The 22193-nt window shown below is 43.6% G+C and overlaps 1 protein-coding gene across 2 annotated transcripts; it reads left to right on the forward strand.

The window, feature by feature from the left end:
* Positions 1–20931, forward strand: YWHAB (tyrosine 3-monooxygenase/tryptophan 5-monooxygenase activation protein beta). Of its 2 annotated transcripts, none has more exons than XM_024205432.3 (6): positions 1–44; positions 10934–11235; positions 12373–12496; positions 15410–15573; positions 18516–18611; positions 19047–20931. In XM_024205432.3, the coding sequence occupies exons 2-6, from the start codon at positions 10942–10944 to the stop codon at positions 19101–19103; spliced, it is 735 nt and encodes a 244-aa protein (XP_024061200.1). In that variant the 5' UTR covers positions 1–44; positions 10934–10941; the 3' UTR covers positions 19104–20931. The 2 variants fall into 2 exon arrangements, with proteins under 2 accessions (XP_024061200.1, XP_024061201.1); XM_024205433.3 differs by lacking the exon at positions 1–44 and adding an exon at positions 5100–6072.
* The last annotated feature ends 1262 nt before the right edge of the window (positions 20932–22193 follow it).

A 22193-nucleotide genomic window follows, 5' to 3' on the forward strand; every position in this document is an offset into this window, starting at 1 on the left:
AGTCTCCTGACCCGCCCGGGACCGAGGTGTGAGCCCTCCGCCAGGTGAGGGTCTCGGGCCCATCCCCATAGCTCCGGGGACAGCGTACGGGGAGTAGGAGCCGCGAAGAGGCCTCGGGGCCTCGCCCCTTCCCTCCTCCCCGCGGGGGAGGGGGTGCTGCGCGGCCCGACAGGCCCAAGGGCTCGCGGAAGTAGGAGGGGGCAGGTCCCCCAGCCTCGGCCGGCCCAGCTCCTCCCTCTCTCGGGGTGGCAGGGCCCGGGGTGGGAGGGGCACGCGGCGGGCAGAGGCCTTCGCAGGCCGCGGAGCTGCCGAGGGCGCGCTATGGGGCGCCTCCCCCCGGCTGCAATGGCTCGTGTCTCTCCGGGGAGCCGGGCGGGGAAGTGGAGCCGCCCAGGTAACGGTGTGACCCACTCCCCTCCCCCAGGCTGCTGCAGGGCCTGAACTGGCAGCACCGCCTTTTCTAGGCGCTCTCAGCCCAGCCCCACGCAGGCTGAGTCACCTTCTCCCCCGAGGGCTAGGCTGGCCTCGCACACCTGTGTGCAGCAGGCGTCGCTGGAAGGGGCTGTTCCCTTGGCTGTGATTGACAAAGGCCCTTCGGCTCCTACCGGCTGGGAAATGAGCCTCCCCCTTCCAGGGTCAGTCTGATTCTAGACCTCTCCTTCCAAAGGCTCCCTGCGATCTCTCTCGTGGGCCAGGATGCCCAACTGCCTGCGTTGCCCCCCCCCCCCCCCCATGCTGCTCCACACTAATCAGATTCCTATGCTGCAGGCATTGCCTACCTTAAATAAAAATCTCTTGCTGTGTTCAGGAGATGGAAATAATTTCCATGGCACTTCGTAGCACCCTTTTCACATAGGTACTTATGGTGTTGTTTCAAACAAATAGGGAGGAGATAAGGGTGCAGCCCTGACATCTTTATAAAATAATATGCGGGTGTAGGAGCACAGATACAATGCCTACCACAATGGGGTCCTGGTCCATGACTATAGTAATACAAATAATAAAGGTGGTATATTATTTATTACTAGCCTCTGCTGTGGCACAAAGCAGAAATAAATGTAGGCAGGCACTCGGGGAAAGAATACTGTTTCAGGCATCAGGCACAACTTGTAAGACTTCTTAGAAAAACCCATAAACTGCCCTGATGAGGTTATAATCCACAGACGTTATCTTGTATAGTGCAAGTATCCGTGCCATGCAGACATTGTCACTGAGGGAAGATTCCAACTAAACTGTAGTAATTTATTTCATTTGGTCTTTTTGACATTATAGTAACTGTTCCTAACAAGGAAGCAAATTGAATGATATATAATACTTTAAAAGCTAAATTATACTGTACATGTAACATTAGTAGCTTGAAAACATTTATAAGGCTGTAAAACTTTTATAGCTTTAGGAGTGGTTAGGTTACCTAAATCAGAAATCTCACGAACTGTCTCAGTGCGTTTTATTCAGGGGGATGTATCTTTTTTTATAGTTCCCCAGAACAGAGTCCATTTAAAAAAAAAAAAAAAAAAAACCTTGAAGGTATAAATTAACTCTCCCCCCTGTATTCCAGAGGGGAAAACTCTATTTATTTTTGGGTCTTAGATCCCAAAGTGGTGGGCAACTAGTAAATAGCTGATTGCAAGTGAAGTGTCCTGGCCATGTAACTATATTTAGATTTTGAGTTAATTTGATATGGACAAAGTGAAACACCATTAAAGCAGATGGGGTCCAGTGCAGACTTGCATGCTCAGTTTTGTCAGTGCACCATCTTCTGACTTGCAATATCATTGCTATTCTGGTTCTCACTATCCTTTAAGCAGAGCAGACTAAGTGTGTGATTTTTGTTATGTGCACAGACTAGGATGAGACTGAGTTGGATGGCACAACTGTCACATAAATAAGGTTTAGAACTATGTTCTTGAGAAAGAAGGCTAGCACCCCGATACACATTACATTAAAACTAAAACATTGTAGTGGTATGGCTTTTTATTTTGCCTCAGCCGTATCCCATCCTGTAATAGAAATACTTTCACTTTAATATAAGTGAAGGTGATTTGCTGTAATATGAATGCATTTATTTTGGCATGAATTTTACACCTGAGGGAAGAGGTTTTTTGGGAAACTCACTACTTTCATCTGGACCCTAGCCAAAAATGATTATAGTAGTTGGAACAAAAATCTAACGAGATTAAATACATTATATACATTCCTGTTTCCACTTGTAACTGTCCTTTATTTGTACAGCACTATAGATGTGCATAATAGTTTGGACAGAATGACAGGTCCCTGCTCCAAGGAGTTTCCAATCTAAGGACTTGTCTACATGGGGAAATAGCCTGGAATAGCTAATGTACAATACCTATTCTGCATTAGCTCCACATATGGACACTCTTATTCTGCAGTAGGGGTGCCTTTGTCCAGTTTAGTTTAATCAACTTTAGAAGTGGATTAAACTAAACTGCAAAAAGACACACTTTTAGGGTATATCTCTACAGCAATTGGGAGATGTGACTATAGCCATACCTGGCTCTAGCTAGTCCACTAAAAATAGCAGTAAAACTGCAGTGGCATGGGCTTGTCACCCGAATATATAGCTAGTGTCTCAGAGGGCTTGCACTCAATGGCTAGCCTGTGCTTGTGCTGCCATGGCTTTGATGCTATTTTTAGCTAGCTAGCTAGCTAGATCAAAGCTAGTTTGGGAATGCCTATGCTTGCTGCAGTCACACCTCCCGACTGCTGTGTAAAGGTACCCTAAAGTGCAGAGCTGGAGTGGAATAGCTATTGGGCTTTCAATTTTTTAGGGGGGGAGGGATAGCTCAGTGGTTTGAACATTGGCCTGCTAAACCCAGGGTTGTGAGTTCAATCCTTGAGGGGGCCATTTAGGGATCTGGGGCAAAAATCTGTCTGGGGATTGGACCTGCTTTGAACAGGGGGTTGGACTAGATGACCTCCTGAGGTCCCGTCCAACCCTGATATTCTATGATTCTAAATTCACAACTTAACTTATTTCACTGTAACTTCTCTGTGAGGACAAGCTCTAAGTAAATAACATAGCAAGGGGTGACAAAAAGATGTCGGAAAAGGGTTGTGTATATATAGGAAGGTGATTGTGCAGAAAGAGATCATAAGGCTGGCTTATTGTCATTTTTTTCTCCCAAAGTTTTAATGAAGATTTGGGGCAGTGTTTGGGGTGACAGAAGGGTGACCAGATGTCCCAATTTTATAGGGACAGACCTGACATTTGGGGCTTTGTCTTATATAGGCACCTATTACCCACCACCCCCATCCTGATTTTTCACACTTCCTATCTGGTCACCCTAGGTGGTGGGCACATTGGAAAGCTAGCTGAAAGAAATGAGTTTTGTTGAAGGTTTTGGAAGAGAGTGAGGCTGCATGACATAAGGTCAGAGAGGATATTCCATGTATTATACTACCTGTTTAAAGCCATAGAATATGGAAAGTGCATTTTACTAATCTTACTGGTCAACCTGATGGTGATCAAGGAGAAACCTAGCTTTCTGTGTTTGGGTAAAATCTTACTGGGAATGTACAATTTCCTGATATGTCACTTTTTAATAATACATACTACCAGGCGGGGAGCACTTTATTTCCATTAGCTTGGAGTGATGAATGGATTTTTTTCTTTGTGGAAAGGAAATTAATGAGAAATGCTGATGTCAGTGAGTAATCTATATTTAGTTTCCAGTGTTCTTCCTCACCACTCCTAAATCCCTAGGTCAAGATAAAGAACACAACTTTAGCTAAGTGAAAAAAATAAAAGGTATTAAAAGGCAAACAGGCTTCTTGTATTTAATTTGTAGGGAGCTGAGGAATGCACTGATTTAAAGAGTACCCATCAGCAGTAGTGCCTGCTGTGTGAGCTGCATGGTGGATATCTTCTGCATCATCCAAACTGTCTCTTGTCAATACTGTAGTTCTTGCATTAGCATGCACATGACTGCATTATGAAGGAAGCCTTTCCCTTTGTTTTGGAGGCAATTGTCTCCTTTTGAATACCCATGTAGGCTCCAAACTTATGGAACTGAAGTGTGGGATGCTATGTAATTGACATGGATTTTTCATTTTGGTGTGAATTGCCGCATTAATGTCACTAGCTAAAACCAAATAAGATATGTTGAGATACTGTTCACTTTTGGTAAGCAAATCTGCAAATATCTCCAATACTATTCTTCTGCTCTTCCAGTACTAAATTTTATAGCAGTTTTGTGATGGGAATAAATGCATATGAGTCTGAAACTACCAAACTTATCCCTTGTGACCAAATCTAGATTTAAACTAACTTCTCCAAAAGTGAAAGGTTAGTGTATTAACGCACTTTTCTGCCTGACTCCTTATTGATGTATATGGCAAACCAATAATTGCACTCCTTTCTTTCCCAAATCTTTTCTAATGGAGAAATATTTGTCTAATTATTTCTACATAACAAGCATTAAAACTATAAAAAAGGATCAATTACCTATTTAGCATCAAAAGAACAGGTCATTGAAAGCAAACTTCAGGACAATGAAGGCTTATTAGTACTGCTTTGCCAGTTCAATATATTATGTAAATCAGATATTTTTCAGTGCCAGTTTTTCATCTGTTTTCTACAGTGTTTAAATGCAGTTACATCTGATCTGATTTGACTGTTGATCTTGCATAGCTCTTGAAGGTTGGAAGCAGTAAAGCCTATAAAAGCAGGCATGATCGCTGTCAGGTAGCTTGGGCCTAAAATATGATTTATCATAGAGCGTTTGTAATCTGGTGGGGAATGTTGAGTGTCTAAATTGTCACTAAAATTTACATAAATCCCAAATTCACCACCTTTGTCTTTGCTCGCAAGTCCTGTGGGTTTACTTTGACCTTGGGTGTCCTTTCTAAAATGACTGCCTTTCTCCCGCTCCTTACTTCCCCTCTCACCCAAAGGAGCCAGGGACAGCTATAAACTACTGGAGGGGTTGGCAACCTTTCAGAAGTGGTGTGCCAAGTCTTCATTTATTCGCTGTAATTTAAGGTTTCGTGTGTCAGTAATACATTTTACATTTACAGGGGCCGGCGGATGGAACCCCAGACTGGCAGCGGGCTGAGCAGGCCAGTGGCCTGGGGTTCCGTCCATCCAGGCCGACAGCAGGCTAAGTGGGGCCGGCGGTGGGGACCCCAGGCGGGCAGCAGCGTGCCACAGTAAATCAGCTCATGTGTCGCCTTTGGCACATGTGCCATAGGTTGCCGACCCCTGAACTAGTGTCTTTTACAGATATCTACCTCTGGCAGTACAGTTATTAATAAGAAGTCCAATCCGGGCCATGTCTACATGAGCAAGCAAACTCAGTTGAAACCTTTTAATTCCCTTGTAGACACAGTTCAGTACCTTTAAGATCACTTGAGCTGGTTGTGGTGTTAGAACCTAGGCTAGACAGGACCTAGATATTTTCTCAGCTCGCAGGAATGGGAAGTAGGATGATGGCTTCAGTGGCTAATACATAGGAGTGTTAGATTCAAAGTTCTAGTATCTGAGTGCCTACTGGCTTTGAACGCTGGTTGCTGGCGTTCTTGATCAGAGATAGTGTGCAATCATAACCTTTTGGAGGGGTTCTAAGCCCTTGTTTGGCAGGCTCTTAAATCTGCCACTAATGTCTCTCACCTTCTACTTAGAACTAACAAGCCCTGTTCTCAGAACTCTTCCCCATGGCTGTGACTTGCAACAGCACCCTTCCCCCCCAATAAAGTATCCGTGCTACATTAGACAATTCCTGTCAGTCTCTCACTACAGATGTCATTGAATGTACTGCTCTTAGTTGCAGGTAATGGCCACTGGTAACTTCCACTTGTGGCCTACGAACATGTCCAGCCCAGGCATCGCAGAGATGCTTGTTCCAGGCTGTGGCACACTAATATATTGTTAGGAAGGACGTAGCTTTCAGCTCCTTTATGGGAGGGACCAGCTATAACTGATAGTGGCTTTTTTGTTTTTTTTCAAACATCACTCCTTTCCTTGTGTCTTTTTTTCCTTCTGGCAAACACTTCCTTCTTATGGAGCTCAAGCCATCATAGCTCTGCAAAGCCCTTCTCCAAGCTTCTAACAAGGTAAGCAATGGAGAATCCAGACTCTAACAGTGTTCCTTTATACAGCAAATCCTTGAGTGAGAGTGATGGTAGGTGTGTACTGCCAGATTATCCACATTTTGGTGTGGGGCAATGCCTTTCTTACTGGAAGAAAACACTGTGGTATTTGAATTCTTATGTTAAATTTGTTTTATTGAACAGCACTTCATACTTTTGTAGCAAACCTACTAACAAGGAAAGATTCTAGTACAAGTTAAAATAGTCAAATCAACGCCTAAATTGAGGCTCCAACACTGGCATCTCAAACTCTGGTACAAATATACACAATTAATGAAGTTCTTATTGAGTAAGTCAAACTTTTTGAGTAAGTAGTATGAGCTGTCTTTAAGATGTACACATAATTTAGACCGGGGTGGGCAAACTTTTTGGCCCGAGGGCCACATCTGGGTGGGGAAATTGCTTGCAGGGCCATGAATGTAGGGTTGGGGCAGGGGGTTGGGGTGCGGAGTACGGGAGGGGGCTCAGGCCAGGGGGTTGGGGTGCAGGGAGGGGTGCGGCAGGAGGTTCAGGGCAGGGAGGGGTGCGGAGTGAGGGAGGGGGCTCAAGGCAGGGGGCTAGGGTGTGGAGTGCAGGAGGGGTTCTGGCTCCGGCAAGGCACTGCTTACCTGGAGCGGCTCTGGGGTGGCAGTGGTGCGCAGCGGGGCTAAGGCCAGCTCCCTGCCTGCCCTGGCCCTGCGCCGCTCTGGCACCACGTCCCTGCGGCCCCTGGGGGAGGGAGGGCAGAGGGCTCCGCACGCTGCCCTTGCCTGCGGGTACCTCCCCTGAAGCTCCCGTTGGTCACGGTTCCCCGTTCCCGGCCAATGGGTGCTGCTGGGGGCGGTACCTGCAAGCGACTGCTGTGTCCGGAGCCCTCTATCTCCTCCCCCCTCCCCGCCCCCAGGGGCCGCAGAGACGTGGTGCCGGCCGCTTCCAGGAGTGGTGCGGTGCCCGCAGTGCCATGGGGGTGGCAGTCCCACGGGCTGGATCCAAAGCCCTGATGGGCCGTGGGCCATAGTTTGCCCACCTCTGATTTAGACAGTCAAATAACTAAGGATAGATAACATGTTTTGTATGTCTTGTACTAGTGTTTGGGCTGAACAGTCAATTTTGTCAGACTTTCTTCTGTACTTTCTATGCCTTCCCTATTCCCTCTGTGGTTTTCCTTATGTGCCCTTAAGTGAAGCCACTGACTGCCATGAAGGGACTTGCATTTAAAGATAAATATATCATATTAGCATCATGTTAATAAACTCTCCACAGTTCCTAAACTGAACTCTGCACAGGTAATTTGTTTTGCGATCCATAGCACTACTTGTGCTGTGCTGCTGGAAAAGTACAGACAAAATATAACACACACTTTTTTAATGACAAAATGCAAACTGCCTTAGAATACTTGTCTCTAAATTTCAGCATGCAGACTACTTTTCAAAACAAAAATCCAAATCATATGGTAATGGTATTGTGTAAACTGCTTGTGGTAAACCTAGAGCTGACTACAATGGAAATGTCTCAAGAGGCAGTGCAGGTTGAGGAAATTGGAGTCATACAGTTGTGTGAGATAGTTTAGTATTTATGGCTGGCTTTCATACACTATAAAACACTGTTTATGTAGACATACTTTGATCTTCAAATTAACAGTGAAAGTTTGGGGGTCCCCAGCTGTGAACTAGTTACTGTGTTAAGCATGTAAATTGAATTCATTTCATAATTAGAAGTCTAGCAATTTGGGATGTGGCAAGAAGGTGGTGGAATATTGTTGCCTTGGAATACAGAGCACTGCATCTCTACATCATTAGTTCAGATGAACTGGTTCATGCTGGTCGTAATGACCAAAAAATGTTGCTATTTGACTGATCTGTCTTTTCAACTTACATTTTTACTAGGCAGTATATTTATTAAGGCTATGTCTACACTGTGCACTTAAGGGTATGATTTCCCCTGCTCACATATACGTACTTGTGCTAGTCCTTGTCAAGCTAGTGCAGGGGTTCTCAAACTGGGGGTCAGGACCCCTCAGGGGGTCACGAGGCTATTACATGGGGGGTCGTGAGCTGTCAGCCTCCACCCCAAACACCGCTTTGTCTCAAGCATTTATAATAGTGTTAAATATATAAAAACGTGTTTTTAATTTATAAGGGGGGTCGCACTCAGAGGCTTGCTATGTGAAAGGGGTCACCAGTACAAAAGTTTGAGAACCACTGAGCTAGTGCAAATATTAATAGCAGCGGAGCTGCGGTAGTGTTAGTGGCAGTGGAGGCATGGCTTAGCTGTTTTGAGTACAAACCCACCTGAACCTCATGGGTATATACTCATCATGGCTAAGCTATGCCTCCACTGCCATTATCCTATTCAGATTATTATCATCATTATCCAGATATCCGCTGCTATCTATATTCATGCTAGCTCAATGAGAGCTAGCGCAAGCATGTGGCCTGCTAAACCCAGGGTTGTGAGTTCAATCCTTGAGGGGGCCATTTAGGGAACGGGGGTAAAAATCTGTCTGGGGATTGGTCGTGCTTTGAGCAGGGGATTGGACTAGATGACCTCCTGAGATTCCTTCCAACCCTGATATTCTATGGTTCTATGTGTATGTGAGCAGGGAAATCACACCTCTAGCTTGTAGTGTAAATGTAGCCTGTGTGTGTGCATTACAAAGAAAACCTCTCTCCCACTTGGCACCCTTACTTGGAGTCATCTTCTTTTGGATGGCTTGGGTAGGTAGCATGACTACAAATTTATATCTAAGTTTGACAGCCAGCACATTGCTGTAGGCCCTTGGCAAAAGAACGAAGGGGGCTCTCAGATACGATGTGCTCCATCATTTGTGCCTGGTGACCACAGTTACATACAGGTGTTTGCCTCATTTTCCATTTAAGGAGGGTTTGTCCACATATCCCATGAGTTGTCCTGATGTGATTCAATCTGCATCAGTCTTTCGGACACAAATCAAAACCTGGTGGTTCCTCGGCGGGATCAGTGATGAGTTGACTTGGAGTCCGCAGTAGCCAGTGATACAAACTACTATGTCTCCCTAGAGTAGATCCTTCCTGGTAAAGATAGAGCCATGTTAGTGAAGTAAAGTAAGTTAACTCACTGTTGGTACCTATTTTTGTCTTTGGGGAGAGCAGCAATCTTAATATCATCAATTTGGCACCTTTATAAAGTGCCAGATTCCACTGGTTTAAAAGCTGTTTTTGAAAGAGAACTAGACTTAATGCAGAACTGTGTGTCAAGAGGACTCCACTGGCTTCTTTCAGCAAAAAATCTGTATTGATCCACTGGCTCACAGAACAGGCACATCCATAAGGTGACCGTGCATATACCACACAAGTCCTTTGTTCAGACTTAGTTGTATACATGTTACCATTGTGCCTGGCAGACACACAGAACATAGGAAAAGCCATTTTCCTTACTAACTTCAGCATCCATTGTCCTAAGGCAGAAGTTCTTAAACTGTGCTCAGTGGAGAGTTGGCTGGTCACATAGCATATGTCTGACCTTATTTCCAGCTGCTAAATTGCATTTCAAAAAAGATGAATTTCCATGTAAGCAATTACTTTACAATTGCATGACTGTCATGTGGGCCACATCCTTTCTCCCTCAATCTCTGTATTAAAATATGGTTGACACTGAAAATGCTGCAGGATAGCAGCGTTGATTGTCTCAAAAATCTCGTGTAGAGAAACACAGATATAAGAAATAATATTCCTGGCAGGGCAGTATAAAAACATTTTCTCTGGTACCAAACACTACAGCTTTATTTTGCTGTTTTAAGTATCCACAAAAGCATTGCATTTTACATCAAAGTAAAAGAGGGCTGTTCAATGACAGCAGGAGCTGTCCAGTGTTTCAGATACTCCTGCTCTAAGAACATTATTCCTGTCATGGAAGAGTACTAGAAGATCCCATAACATGAAAAAGTTCTGGTTTTCTTTTTTGGCAAGTGTTTGAACATGCGGCCTTTCCTCTCAGACTTCTGGTATTGTTAGATTGGGGACATGGTATCATGATAGGATTGGAGAAGTCTGTCGGGGGGGAGGGAGGAAGGAGACTGATATGATTGGACATAACATCAATATTAATGTCACATTTGAAAAGGTAGTGTTCACGTTCTTCCAGGAGTGTGATTGGTTGTGATTCTTAAATGTTACAGAAGATGCTGATTAGGCCTCAGCTGGAGTATTGTGTCCAGTTCTGGGTGCCAAATTTCAGGAAAGATGTGGACAAATTGGAGAAAGTCCAGAGAAGAGCAACAAAAATGATGAAAGGTCTAGAAATCATGACCTGTGAGGGAAGATTGAAAAAATTGGGTTTGTTTAGTCTGGAGAAGAGAAGATTGAGAGGGGACATGATAAGCTTTCATGTACATAAAAGGTTGTTACAAGGAGTTGGAAGAAAAATTGTTCTTAATCTCTGAGGACAGGACAAGAAGCAACAGGCTTAAATTGCAGCAAGAGAGGTTTAGGTTGGACATTAAGAAAAACTTCCTAACGGTCAGGGTGGTTAAGCACTTGAATAAATTGCCTAGGGGGGTTGTGGAATCTCCATTATTGGAGATTTTTAAGAACAGGTTGAACAAACACCTGTCAGGGATGGTCTAGTGCAGGGGACTGGACTAGATGACCTCTCGAGGTCTCTTCCAGTCCTATGATTCTATGCTGCTCTTACTGAAATAACCAAAATACAAAGTTAAACTCCTGCTAGTAACTCACTACATTCTTCAGGAAGAAGACAGACTTCCCACTTATTAATGATCATGACTTATACCGCATCCCTTTTTACCTTTATCATTCGTTTTCCACAACCTGTGCAATCAAGATAAATTATTTTTTCTCCTTTTAAGGAATAACTATGGATAAAAGCGAGCTGGTACAGAAAGCCAAACTGGCCGAACAGGCTGAGCGCTATGATGACATGGCTGCTGCTATGAAGGCTGTCACTGAGCAAGGACATGAACTGTCCAATGAAGAAAGGAATCTACTCTCTGTTGCCTATAAGAATGTGGTTGGTGCCCGTCGCTCTTCCTGGCGTGTAATTTCCAGCATTGAACAGAAAACAGAGAGGAATGAGAAGAAACAGCAGATGGGAAGAGAGTATCGTGAGAAAATTGAGGCTGAATTGCAGGATATCTGCAATGATGTTCTGGTAATAATCCAGCAGCAAAAATAACAGTCGTTAGCATTGCAGCAATTTCCGGGGAGGCTTAAGGAGCCTCACTTACTGAGATGCTAAAGATCCAGGCAGGAAGATAATTTCTTATGGCTCTGGGTAAAGAACTTGGCTGGGTGTAGTAATTGAGTATTCTAGTTTCTTTCATGTAACTATATTCAGTTTCTCTTAGTGTTATCACCTACCAAATATAAAAACAAAACAAAAAAAATCTACTAGCCAAAGGCACAAAACCTGTTAGGCAGAGATGAATATGGAAAATGATTGGGGGAGAGGGGTAAGACACCAGAAGGATCTGTGGCCAACTGCCCTGGCAAGAAGCCCATCACTTACACTCAAGTGCTCGGATTCTTAGGGTGCTGTTCCTGTTCGGTGGTGGGGGTGAGGGGGAGTGGGTGATAGATGCTCCTATGTATTTTAATCACCTGAAATTTGAAGCCTCTACCCATATTCTTTTGTGGACAGGAGAGGAGCTAGCGTTTTCACCCACACCAGTTTCCTGGCTTCTTTGAAGTTAGGGGTGGAGGGATTCTGCTATTTTGTGGTTGCCTAGTCAAGACCCTATTGCATGTGAAGAGGAGAGAGTTCCTGGTACTCCTCTCGCAACCATTTTTGATTCCTCTTCCTCTGAATACGCAAGTGCAGCCTCCATTGCTACTCATAGCTTTAGACCACTTCATTGCTGTCCATGGTTCTAAACAGCAGCAGTGAAAGTAATCAGACTCTTGTGAATCTCACTCTGCCAAACAGCAGCAAAATTATGAATAGCAGTGGAGGCCCTGGAGCGCTGTACCTGCGGACTCATGAACACAGCACTGCGTCAGTTCGCATATGAAAGGCTGTCCTCGCAATCAGGAGGGCTATCAACTTTTTGAGAGCTGAAATTTTGCAGAAATGAATGGTATAGGTCCTCAACCGGGAAAGTTTCCTGCTCCCCAGTGGATTTTTCTCCAAGCTTTTGTAGTGGGTAATAAACTTCATGTGTGTACACTTAGAAGTTGCATTAGCATGTTAAATGCTAATACTTACAATGGTGGTTAAAGCTTTGTTTATCACTCCTGTGGCTTTCATGACAAAAGCATTTGTGTAATTCTGTGATGCTTCCTCTTTCAGGAACTCTTGGATAAGTACCTTATTGTCAATGCCACACAGCCAGAAAGCAAGGTCTTCTATTTGAAAATGAAAGGCGATTACTTCAGATATCTTTCAGAGGTGGCATCTGGGGACAGCAAACAAAGTAGGTAGAGTTAAAATCTTTACACACACACACACCCCGATCAGAAGTCAAATGGCCACTAAACAGAATGAAGTATGAAGAGAAATGTTTCTGTTTTCAGTGAGGCGTATTTATATAGATTTCAACATTCACTAACTATTGAAAACAAGCATTGTGCTACTTGCTCTTGTCACACTGTCTGGAGTGCCTTCCTCAGGGCAGACTGTCAAAAAACAGGGCAGACACCTCAAGCTGGTGGTGTGTTCTATAATTAGATTTCACCAAGCCAGTGACATATGTGAACTCCTGGATCACTATAAAGGTCTTACCACGGAGTCACAGATACTCCCTTTAGACTCTCCAGTCTATCTTACCACCCAGACAAACTGGACTTTGTGAGAAAAGGTCTCTTAAACCAAAAATCACACCACATAAGGTTGCTCTCAGGCCTGAGAGACAGGTCACTTCCCCCCGATCAGTTGGTACTCTAGATCTTACACCAAAGACAATGCTGGTAGCCAGTTATATAGTAAACTAACTAAAGGTTTATTAGCTAAGAAAAGGAAATGTGTTATTGAGAGGTTAAAACAGGTAAAATATATGCACAGGTTAGTCACAGTTTGTAATTCCAAATGGTGGCAGTGATGTAATAAACTGCCAGTTTCCAGAAAGTCTTTTCAGGATACCCAGGTTGTCTCTGGGGGTCTCTGCTTTGCATCTAGTACACTTCCCTGTACTAGTCCCAGCAGACCAAAGGTGCAGGATCTTTCCTTGAATCCATACTTATAGCTTCTTCTCACAGGAAACAAGCTGACAGTGTCACTACCCACATGTTTTTTACTTTGATGACAGAGTGAGGAATGCATTTTGAGTCTTTGACCTCTCATCATCTCGCACAATGAGCACTTGCTTTGAAATTAACTTTTTTCTGTTAGAGTTCATTTGCATTCTATAAGGCTTCTTTCTCATTTGATGGGTTATTTAGTTGCAAGGGTATACACAATGTAAATGTTGCTACTATGTTATAACAGGATACAGATAAGTGAAAACAATGCAAGTAACATCCAGTTAGTTTTCATGATGTTTAAACATCAAATATACTCTTATACATTTAACAATCACTTTGATCTATGCTAATACACAAGTGAATAGGCCTGGGGCTTTGGCATGAGCTGGCACGTGGTCTGCCAGCGTCATAGCTCTGACCAAACCGTCCCCCTTCCCCCCAAAAAAACATTATACGTGAGCCTCTGTAATTAACATCAAGCCAAACACACTGCCATCCCTCAGCCTACTCTGTTCCCAAATGTCTCCCATCCCTGAAAAGGTTTTGCCACCTGTTTTGAAAGTTCAGCAAATCCAGGATCTGGTAGCCTGAGAGGAGGAATGCATTATTTCCTCCTGGAAAATGCCCTGCTGGTAGTACCCTCCTAATTATATCAGGGGATCTAGCTGAAGTAACTTCACTGGTTGCAAGTGTGGTATCACATTTTGATAGGTGGACTCTCAAGTAACCAGGTCCTAAACCAAATAGAGTTCTCTAGGTTAAAACTAACACCTTGAACTCTGCCTGGAAGCCAGTGGGCAGTCAGTGCAGTTCATGGAGCAGGATCATAGGGCTTAGACCAGAGGTGGGCAAAGTTTTTGGCCCGTGGGCCACATCTGGGTGGGGAAATTGCATGAAGGGCCATGAATGTAAGGCTGAGGCATGGGGTTGGGGTGTGGGAAGGGGTGCGGTGTGCAGGAGGCGGCTCAGTGAAGGGTGTTGAGGTGCAGGAGGGGGTGCGGGAGGGGTCTCAGGGCAGGGGGTTGGGGTGTAGGGGGGGTGCGGAGTGCGGGAGGGGGCTCAGGGCAGGGGGTTGGAGTGCTGGGTGCAGGAGGGTGCAGGCTCCGACCTGGCGCCGCTTACCTTGAGTGGCTTCGGTGTGGCAGCGGCACGCAGTGAGGCTAAGGCAGGCAGGCTGCCTGCCTGCCCTGGCCCCGCACCTCTCCCGGAAGCGGCCAGCACCATGTCCCTGCAGCCCCTGGGGGAGGTGGGGCAGAGGGCTCCACGCGCTGCCCTCGCCTGCGAGTACCTCCCCTGAAGCTCCCATTGGCCGTGGTTCCCTGTTCCCGGCCAATGGGAGCTGCGATGGGCGGTGCCTGCAAGCGAGGGCAGCAGGCAGAGCTTCCGGGAGCAGCGCGAGACCAGGGCAGGCAGGGAGCATGCCTTAGCCTCACTGTGCCACGGGGCTGGCAATCCCACAGGGGTGCAAACTGCACCCCTTCCCACACCCCACACTCCCTCCCGTACCCCAACCCCATGCCTCAGCCTTGCATTCATGGCCCTTCATGCAATTTCCCCACCCAGATGTGGCCCACGGGCCGTAGTTTGCCCACCTCTGGCTTAGACAGTCCCTCTAGAGCTTGTTGTGCTGCCCATCAGCCTGGGGAAGGGGACTCATAGTTCCTCTGTGCTCCCAATTTTTAACCCATGGAGTTCAGGACAAGAGGTTGCCTCTTGGACGCTTCCTTCTCAGAAGCATTAGGGAATGGCTCATTAGTTTTCTTCAGCGTTTACCTTCCAGAACTATTTCCTGTTCCTCCGTAGGCTTCTAGCTTTTAAACACAATGCAGTTGGAGTTCAACAGTACTAACCACAACTATGTCTGATGTTTTTTTTAATCTTGGTATGAATTGTTGCATTTTAAATCTTATGAGCACTCCTGCATTAGTAGCTTAGTTTTATCAGTAGAGTTTTACCATTAAAATTATTGAAGGAAATACCTCTGTGCTTGTTTTTTACATGTGGATATTTATTAACCTTCTAATTGGAATTGTTACCTGATGTCCAAAGTTTCTAAATTGCCCAGACTAAGGTGGTGTTAAATAATCCTTGTCTTAAATACACAGTGACTTACCATGCATTAATCTTACTGAAATCACTTTTTGCAGCAACAGTATCAAACTCTCAGCAGGCTTACCAGGAGGCATTTGAAATTAGCAAGAAAGAGATGCAACCTACACACCCCATTCGGCTTGGTCTGGCTCTCAATTTCTCTGTCTTTTACTATGAGATATTAAATTCCCCTGAAAAAGCCTGTAGTCTGGCAAAGACGGTAAGCAGACTCCTCTTATCAATATTTTTGTCGGGGGGGAGGAAACTATTGAAGGCAAAAACTATTAAAGATGTACAGTAGTACCTCTGAAGGTAGGTTTGAGTGATCTGTTCTTCTAAAAGCAACTAGCTTCTCCTTCAAGAGTACTCTGTCAGCGGGAGGATGCCTGCCTCAGAGGTGCTGGCCTCCTTTCACATGAATATCTGTATCTTAATATATTTTCACATAAGCTAGCAAAAGCATAATAGTCAATTGACTATTGAAAGTTACCCTGTGAGGAATAAGACAAGCTGCCCTCTTCACACTTTCACAGGATTCTCCCAGAAAGTACTTGCTTTGGAAATCTAAAAATGTTTGCATTAATCTAGAAGCCCCTAAAACTGAAACTAATAACACTGTCTTTAGTTGAGCATATTTCAAAAATTTGATGTGGCAGTTTCTCCAGTGTGACTTTACCAGTGCTCTCCATTCATGACCCGTAACATCGCAATCTCTCTCCAGAGGCCAGAACCGTTTTGGTTTGATTGGCATGGCAAACTATTTGATGGTTTAATTGTGCCCAAATAGATCACAAGTGAGTTAGTTTTTTCTCTTTTTACCTCTCCTTTAAATTAGACCGAATCTCTTTCTGAGAGGCGAATAGCTCCATGTGGTATTTTTATTAGTTCACCTCTACTTGCTTCAATTGAAAACTGTCAAGTAACAGCTTGGATAATGATGGCATTCAGAGTTACTTAGCATATATGTACAGTGCACTTTGTTTAGGGGCCTAGTATTTTGTAGCAAGAAGAGATTTTTCCCTTGCAATGCACTTACTACTGTTAGTTCTGCTTTTAAGTTATTGGGTTGTAAATCAATCTGCTTTAGAAATGTGGCTGTTTGTGATAGAAATATATTTAAATAGAAAAGGGGGCCTTATTCATGGCAGCAACCAAACATACTGCATGGACTTATGATGGAAGATTTTATAAAACAAGTTGGTGGCAACTATGGTCATACAGTAACTCCTCCCTTAGTCGTCCTGGTTAACGTTATGTTGCTGATCAATTAGAGAGCATGCTCGTTTAAAGTTGCGCAGTGCTCCCTTATATGTCATTTGGCAGCCGCCTGCTTTGTCCACTGCTTGCAGGAAGAGCAGCCCGTTGGAGCTAGCTGGTGGGGGCTTGGAACCAGGGTGGACTGGCAGCCCCCCTGTCAGCTCCCTGTTCCCCTAAGTTCCCTGTGCAGCAGCTGCCCAGCAGGCTATCAATTGCCTGCAGTTCAGCTGTCCCTCCCCCACTGCCATGTGCTGCTCCTGCCTTCTGCCTTAGAGCTGCTCTCCAGAACCTCCTGCTTGCTGTGCGGGGGGTGGAGGTGGGGAAGAGAGGGGGGCTAATGTCAGGGTGTCCCCCTCCCTTTGTTCCTGCACCCCGCTTACCCCACTTCCAAAGAGCAGGGGGGACATAAGGACAGACGGAGCTTGCTGGCGGGAGCTGCTGTCTCAACTTGCTGATCTATTTAAAAAGGCAGTGTTCTTAGAGTGGGGTCAGCGTACTTAAAGGGGCAATGCACATCTCTCACTCACTCACACTCTGTCTGCCATGCTGTCTTCCCTCCCTTCATTCGTGCTGCCTTGTAGAGTGTGAGGCTACATTAACAACAATGTCTTAACCCCTGAGGGCTCAGCCGATTGCTAGTTCATCATTTAGCAGTAAGGCATTCCCTGGGAAATATTCCACCCTCTAACTTCACCACCTCAATCAAGCATCACAATCATCATCGCTGTGTACCAGTATTAAATTGTTTGTTTAAAACTTATACTGTGTGCATGTGTGTGTGTATATGTGTGTACGTGTGTGTGTGTGTATGTGTGATATATGTAGTCTTTTGTCTGGTGAAAAAATTTCCCTGGAACCTAAACCCCTTATTTGCATTAATTCTTATGGGGAAATTGGATTCGCTTAACATCGTTTTGCTCAAAGTTGCATTTTTCAGGAACATAACTAAAATGTTAAGGGAGGAATTACTGTATTAGTCTTTAGTGGAATGTACATTGTTTCTTCAACTGTCACACTGTTTCCTATTTCTTTAGTTGCCTTTCTATGTGCAGCAGATATGACCCTGAAGATACCTCCAGTTTTTCAGCTTTATCTCTACATGCCCACTACCTCTAATTCAATCCTTTGAGTCCTCCATTTTTAGTGAAGACGCTCTAAGGCAGGGGTAGGCAACCTATGGCACGCGTACCGAAGGCGGCACGCGAGCTGATTTTCAGTGCACTCACATTGACCAGGTCCTGGCCACCGGTCTGGGGGGCTCTGCATTTTAATTTAATTTTAAATGAAGCTTCTTAAACATTTTAAAAACCTTATTTACTTTACGTACAACAATAGTTTAGTTATATATTATAGACTTATAGAAAGAGACCTTCTAAAAAAGTTAAAATGTATTACTGGCACCTGAAACCTTAACTCAGAGTGAATAAATGAAGACTCAGCACACCACTTCTGAAAGGTTGCCGTCCCCTGCTCTAAGGAACTTGTCTGACAATATTGCTTTTTAATTGGGTGGCCGGATTGCTTTTGAGCTATGTGAAGCAGTCCATTCTGTGAGAGTGAGCACATTCACTTCTTGAGTATTCAGTGCTGGCCTGGGAAGTAGGGCTGGTCCAAGAATTAATCTTAAAACTCATGTAACAAAATAGAATTCTTCCAGTCGGCCAGTGGCCTTGTCTTCACTTCGTTGCAGTTGAGCATGGCTGGTACTTTTTTGGGAAAGGAAAAATACTCCGTTAGATGTTGTTGTTGGTTTTTTTTTTGGGGGGGGGGGAGGGGTGTCACTGAATTGTAAATATACTATGGGAAAATTTTAAGAAAAAAATTGTGTAGATGCAACTGAATTCATCTGAGCACAGAATTTGAAAATCGTGTCTTTGTTCTGTTAAACTGTCTTGCCTATTTCAGGCGTTTGATGAAGCGATAGCTGAGCTGGACACACTGAATGAAGAGTCTTACAAAGACAGCACTCTGATCATGCAACTACTTAGGGACAACCTTACTGTAAGTATCATTGGGACAAACTACTACACTTTGAACTTGTCACTGTTGTAAATGTTAGGCTGTAATTGGACCTATCTGAGAGCCGTTGCCCTTGTATGTTAAATAAAATGGCAGTTGCTGTACTAGCACAAGTCAGTAAGCCTTTCTGCAATCAGTTGTCATTGAAAGGTGCACTTTTGTTGACAGTTTCCCAAAAGCTAACTTTCCTCCCCGTGCGTACTGCCTGTAAGCTTCATTTGCTTTCTGTTCCTAAGCCTCCATCCAGCCTTCTGTTTTTAGTTCATTATTCTTTCTTTGCCACTAAATTCAACCATTTAATATTCTTCCATTAAGAAAATTGCACAACCTACAGCTAATTACCCCATCTCCCCTTTCCTGACAAACGTAATTAACTGCATGCTTTCAGCATAAACATGTGTTTGTATTTTCTTACAGCTATGGACCTCGGAAAACCAGGGAGATGAAGGGGATGCTGGGGAGGGAGAGAACTAATGGCTGTCACGCTTCACTATATGTTCAATGTCACTCTGTATCCTACACATATATCCCTTTGTGCGACAAGCAAAAAGAATAGTACATCGACTTTCACAACCTCAACGTAGCAAAAACTGTCTGTGGGGTAAAAACAATTGGTTGGTGTTTTGTGTACTTAAAATGGAGATTGGTTCTACAACTGCATTCTGAACTTTCTTCTTATGAACATTTGCAGTTATGATTACCGTGTTTATATTTTTAACTCAGCACTGTGATTATGGGTTTTGTGATTGCAGTTGACTTTACAAAACTCTTCCTGGTAGAAACTAGACATTAATTATGTAACTCTGGAAAGCTTAATCTGGCACCAAAATAGTCGAAGTACAATTCTGTTGTAAAGTTGTACAGAAAGTTATAAAAATTATATTGTGACACTGGGGCATGGAAGGAAAACAATCCATTGTATGGCATTCCAGTTCAGTAACACACTTCAGTGAATTACTTTAACAGGCACACTCTATAGACATTTTTAACCAAGTGTGGTGCACCGCTTTCAGTCAAAAGCTCATTCTAAGTAATCTGACCTTTCTGAGGGTTCAGTTTTTTGGGAGGTTAGCAGCCTGATTTCCAAACTACATTGGCAAGTAATTGGGGTTTGACTTTGAAAAATGGTCCAGTGCTCATACAACATGCATGACTAAAACCCCTTCCCACTGCAATAAATTACTTCGTTACAACTTGGACTGTTCTTTAGTAGTGAGATTTCTTAGTGCACTGCTGTCAACTTGCAACAGGAAAAGACTAATATTGTATGAATGGCCTTATTCGTTTTTGGATAATACTGTTAAGAGTAAAATAATACAAAGATTGCATTTCACTTAGGAGAATTAAAATCTCTTTGGGTATTCCCACTCCAAACTCGATCTGGAAAAATTTCTAATATTCCACTCTGCCATCTTTGAATTCACTTTATAGAAATCTTCCTCCCATTGAGTTGATGTTCATCCTCACCCTCTCACCTGCTTTTAAACTTCATTAAAACATTTCTGGACTCCTACATGTGTTCCATTATTTGTGGATTATAAGTGACAGGGTGATGGAGAGAGATGTGTGCTAGTGGACAGGTCTCTCACTCAGATGTTTGAGAGTTGTCAGTGCTGCTGTAGTCTTCAGCTCTTAATGTCTGCCACTTTAAGCCAGTTCCTGGTATTACCTAAAATTTTCAAGATTTCCCATTATTTCTTACTGGAATGCAGACCTTACACATTTATAATGCTTGTTAGGAACTTGTGATATTAGAACTCCAAATATCCTCATTTAGTTGTGTTCCCAATCAGGTCCAGTCAAATAAGACCTAATAAGAGTTGCATGAATAATGCAGTGGAAAAGATTAGGAATCTTCATCTATCAGTCTCACCGTATCATCCCTCTACCATTTCACCTAGCTGTAGAATCCATCTGTTTGTCTGTCCATCTGTCTGCTGGAGAGAGAATTTCATGCACTGATTTTAAAACTCCCCTCTACTAGCTGAACAAATAGTGCAGTTAATACTTGGCGCTTGATAAATGCAGTAGTGATGAATGTGGAACCGAGCCTGTCTGTATATCTGGTAGCTCTTTTCGCTTTGTTTTTACTGACCAGTATTCTGCCTAAAGTTTGCTTCTGTGATGGTTATATTGCTAGCACACACGTGGTTGTGAGAATAGTATAGCAAAAAAGAAATACCTGGTTATTGATGTACTAGATTTGTGTATGTCTTTTAAACGGTTCTAGTTTCACCTTACACAAAATAATCAGGAGAGTGTAAAAGAATTCAAAAGTGAATAATAAAAAAAATTTTATCAGTTCCTTGTTGTCTGTTATCTTTGTCACACTTGTGGCAACAGAAAATTGTGGTAGTAGAATCACCACCTCATTATAGTAATGTCCAGAATTTGGACTCTGTGTGACTTGCTGACTCTTATGAAATTAAGTGGTTCAAATATTTAAATAATTCCTTTCACTAAGAAAATAAAAAAACTCTGCTAGAGTACTCACTTTGTAGTAGAGGACACTGGTTCTGTTGCTTGATGTCCATTCTGTTAGGTGCATGCCTGTACATTTTCATGTTGTGGGGGGAGATGAGGAAGAAATGGACCTATAAATATCCTTATTTAATTTGCTGAGAGTCATTGAGTATGGTAATGGTTGAAAACACAGTATATGAACAACATCTATTGCAGTGACTTCTTCTGTTGATTGCTAATACACAAAAGATTCTGCCCTGGGTACTAGTGTAAGGTTCCTATCTGACTTATTAATGGTGCTTGCGTAGGAGATGCTGAGAGCACTATGTGCACCTGTAAGTCAGTCCCTGGAAATTTCAATAATATTTAATCTCTCATCACAAAAGCCACAGCTCTGCATCTGACTGTAAGATAGAGCTCAACAGTTTTGGAAGGGTGGGGATCAGTCAGTGGAGAGAGGGTTATAAGAAAGCTAATCTGACAAATGAATAGTGTTCTTTTTCTTATGTTTCACACCTATGCTAGCTTGCCAAAATGCTTAGGTGTAGTGTAATTCTTCCCCAAATCATATTCTGTCGGATACATTGCAGTGAAGTTACTTATACTGGACAGCTAGCCTAATGCTGTGACCTCTCATGACAAATGTTTGTGCATGGAGTTTGAATCCCTTGCCTCAAACAGTATGTATCTGGGGAGATGCATAAACATGACTAAGCATTTTTCATAATGGTAGTAGGTAGATGGTTCCCCCTATTTTATAATTGTCACACAAAAAAGATCCTAACAAAGATGTCTTCCCCTCCCCCCCATTTCTTCTTTACCCCCCGTCTCCTCTAGTCATATCTCTGGTGTGATCAATAGAATAAGGTAAATTTTTCAAAAGTGCCTAGTTGACTGGGGCATAGAGGCGCCTATTTCTCAGTGAAAGAAACTTAAGCTCTGTGCCCAAGTTACTTAGGCACTTCTGAACATTTTTTCCAGTGTCTGGAAATAAATTCAAAAGTTCCTATTTTAAGGCTCAGTAGTTTGTTGGAAAACTATCCAAGCTTGGATGGCCTTCCTCTCCCCACTTCCCCCACAGCTTACTAACAGACCTATGCA

The sequence above is a fragment of the Terrapene carolina genome, unplaced genomic scaffold (assembly GCF_002925995.2).
Source record: "Terrapene carolina triunguis isolate 2854851 unplaced genomic scaffold, T_m_triunguis-2.0 Scaffold233, whole genome shotgun sequence".
NCBI classification, from domain to species: domain Eukaryota; kingdom Metazoa; phylum Chordata; order Testudines; family Emydidae; genus Terrapene; species Terrapene triunguis.

What these genes read in the sequence shown, in the direction of transcription:
- YWHAB (XM_024205432.3), top strand. Translation starts at nt 10,942, where the DNA reads ATGGATAAAAGCGAGCTGGTACAGAAAGCCAAACTGGCCGAACAGGCT. An exon ending in ATATCTGCAATGATGTTCTG is followed by an intron (nt 11,236 to 12,372) that starts GTAATAATCCAG and finishes TTCCTCTTTCAG; the next exon opens with GAACTCTTGGATAAGTACCT. An exon ending in TACTTAGGGACAACCTTACT is followed by an intron (nt 18,612 to 19,046) that starts GTAAGTATCATT and finishes ATTTTCTTACAG; the next exon opens with CTATGGACCTCGGAAAACCA.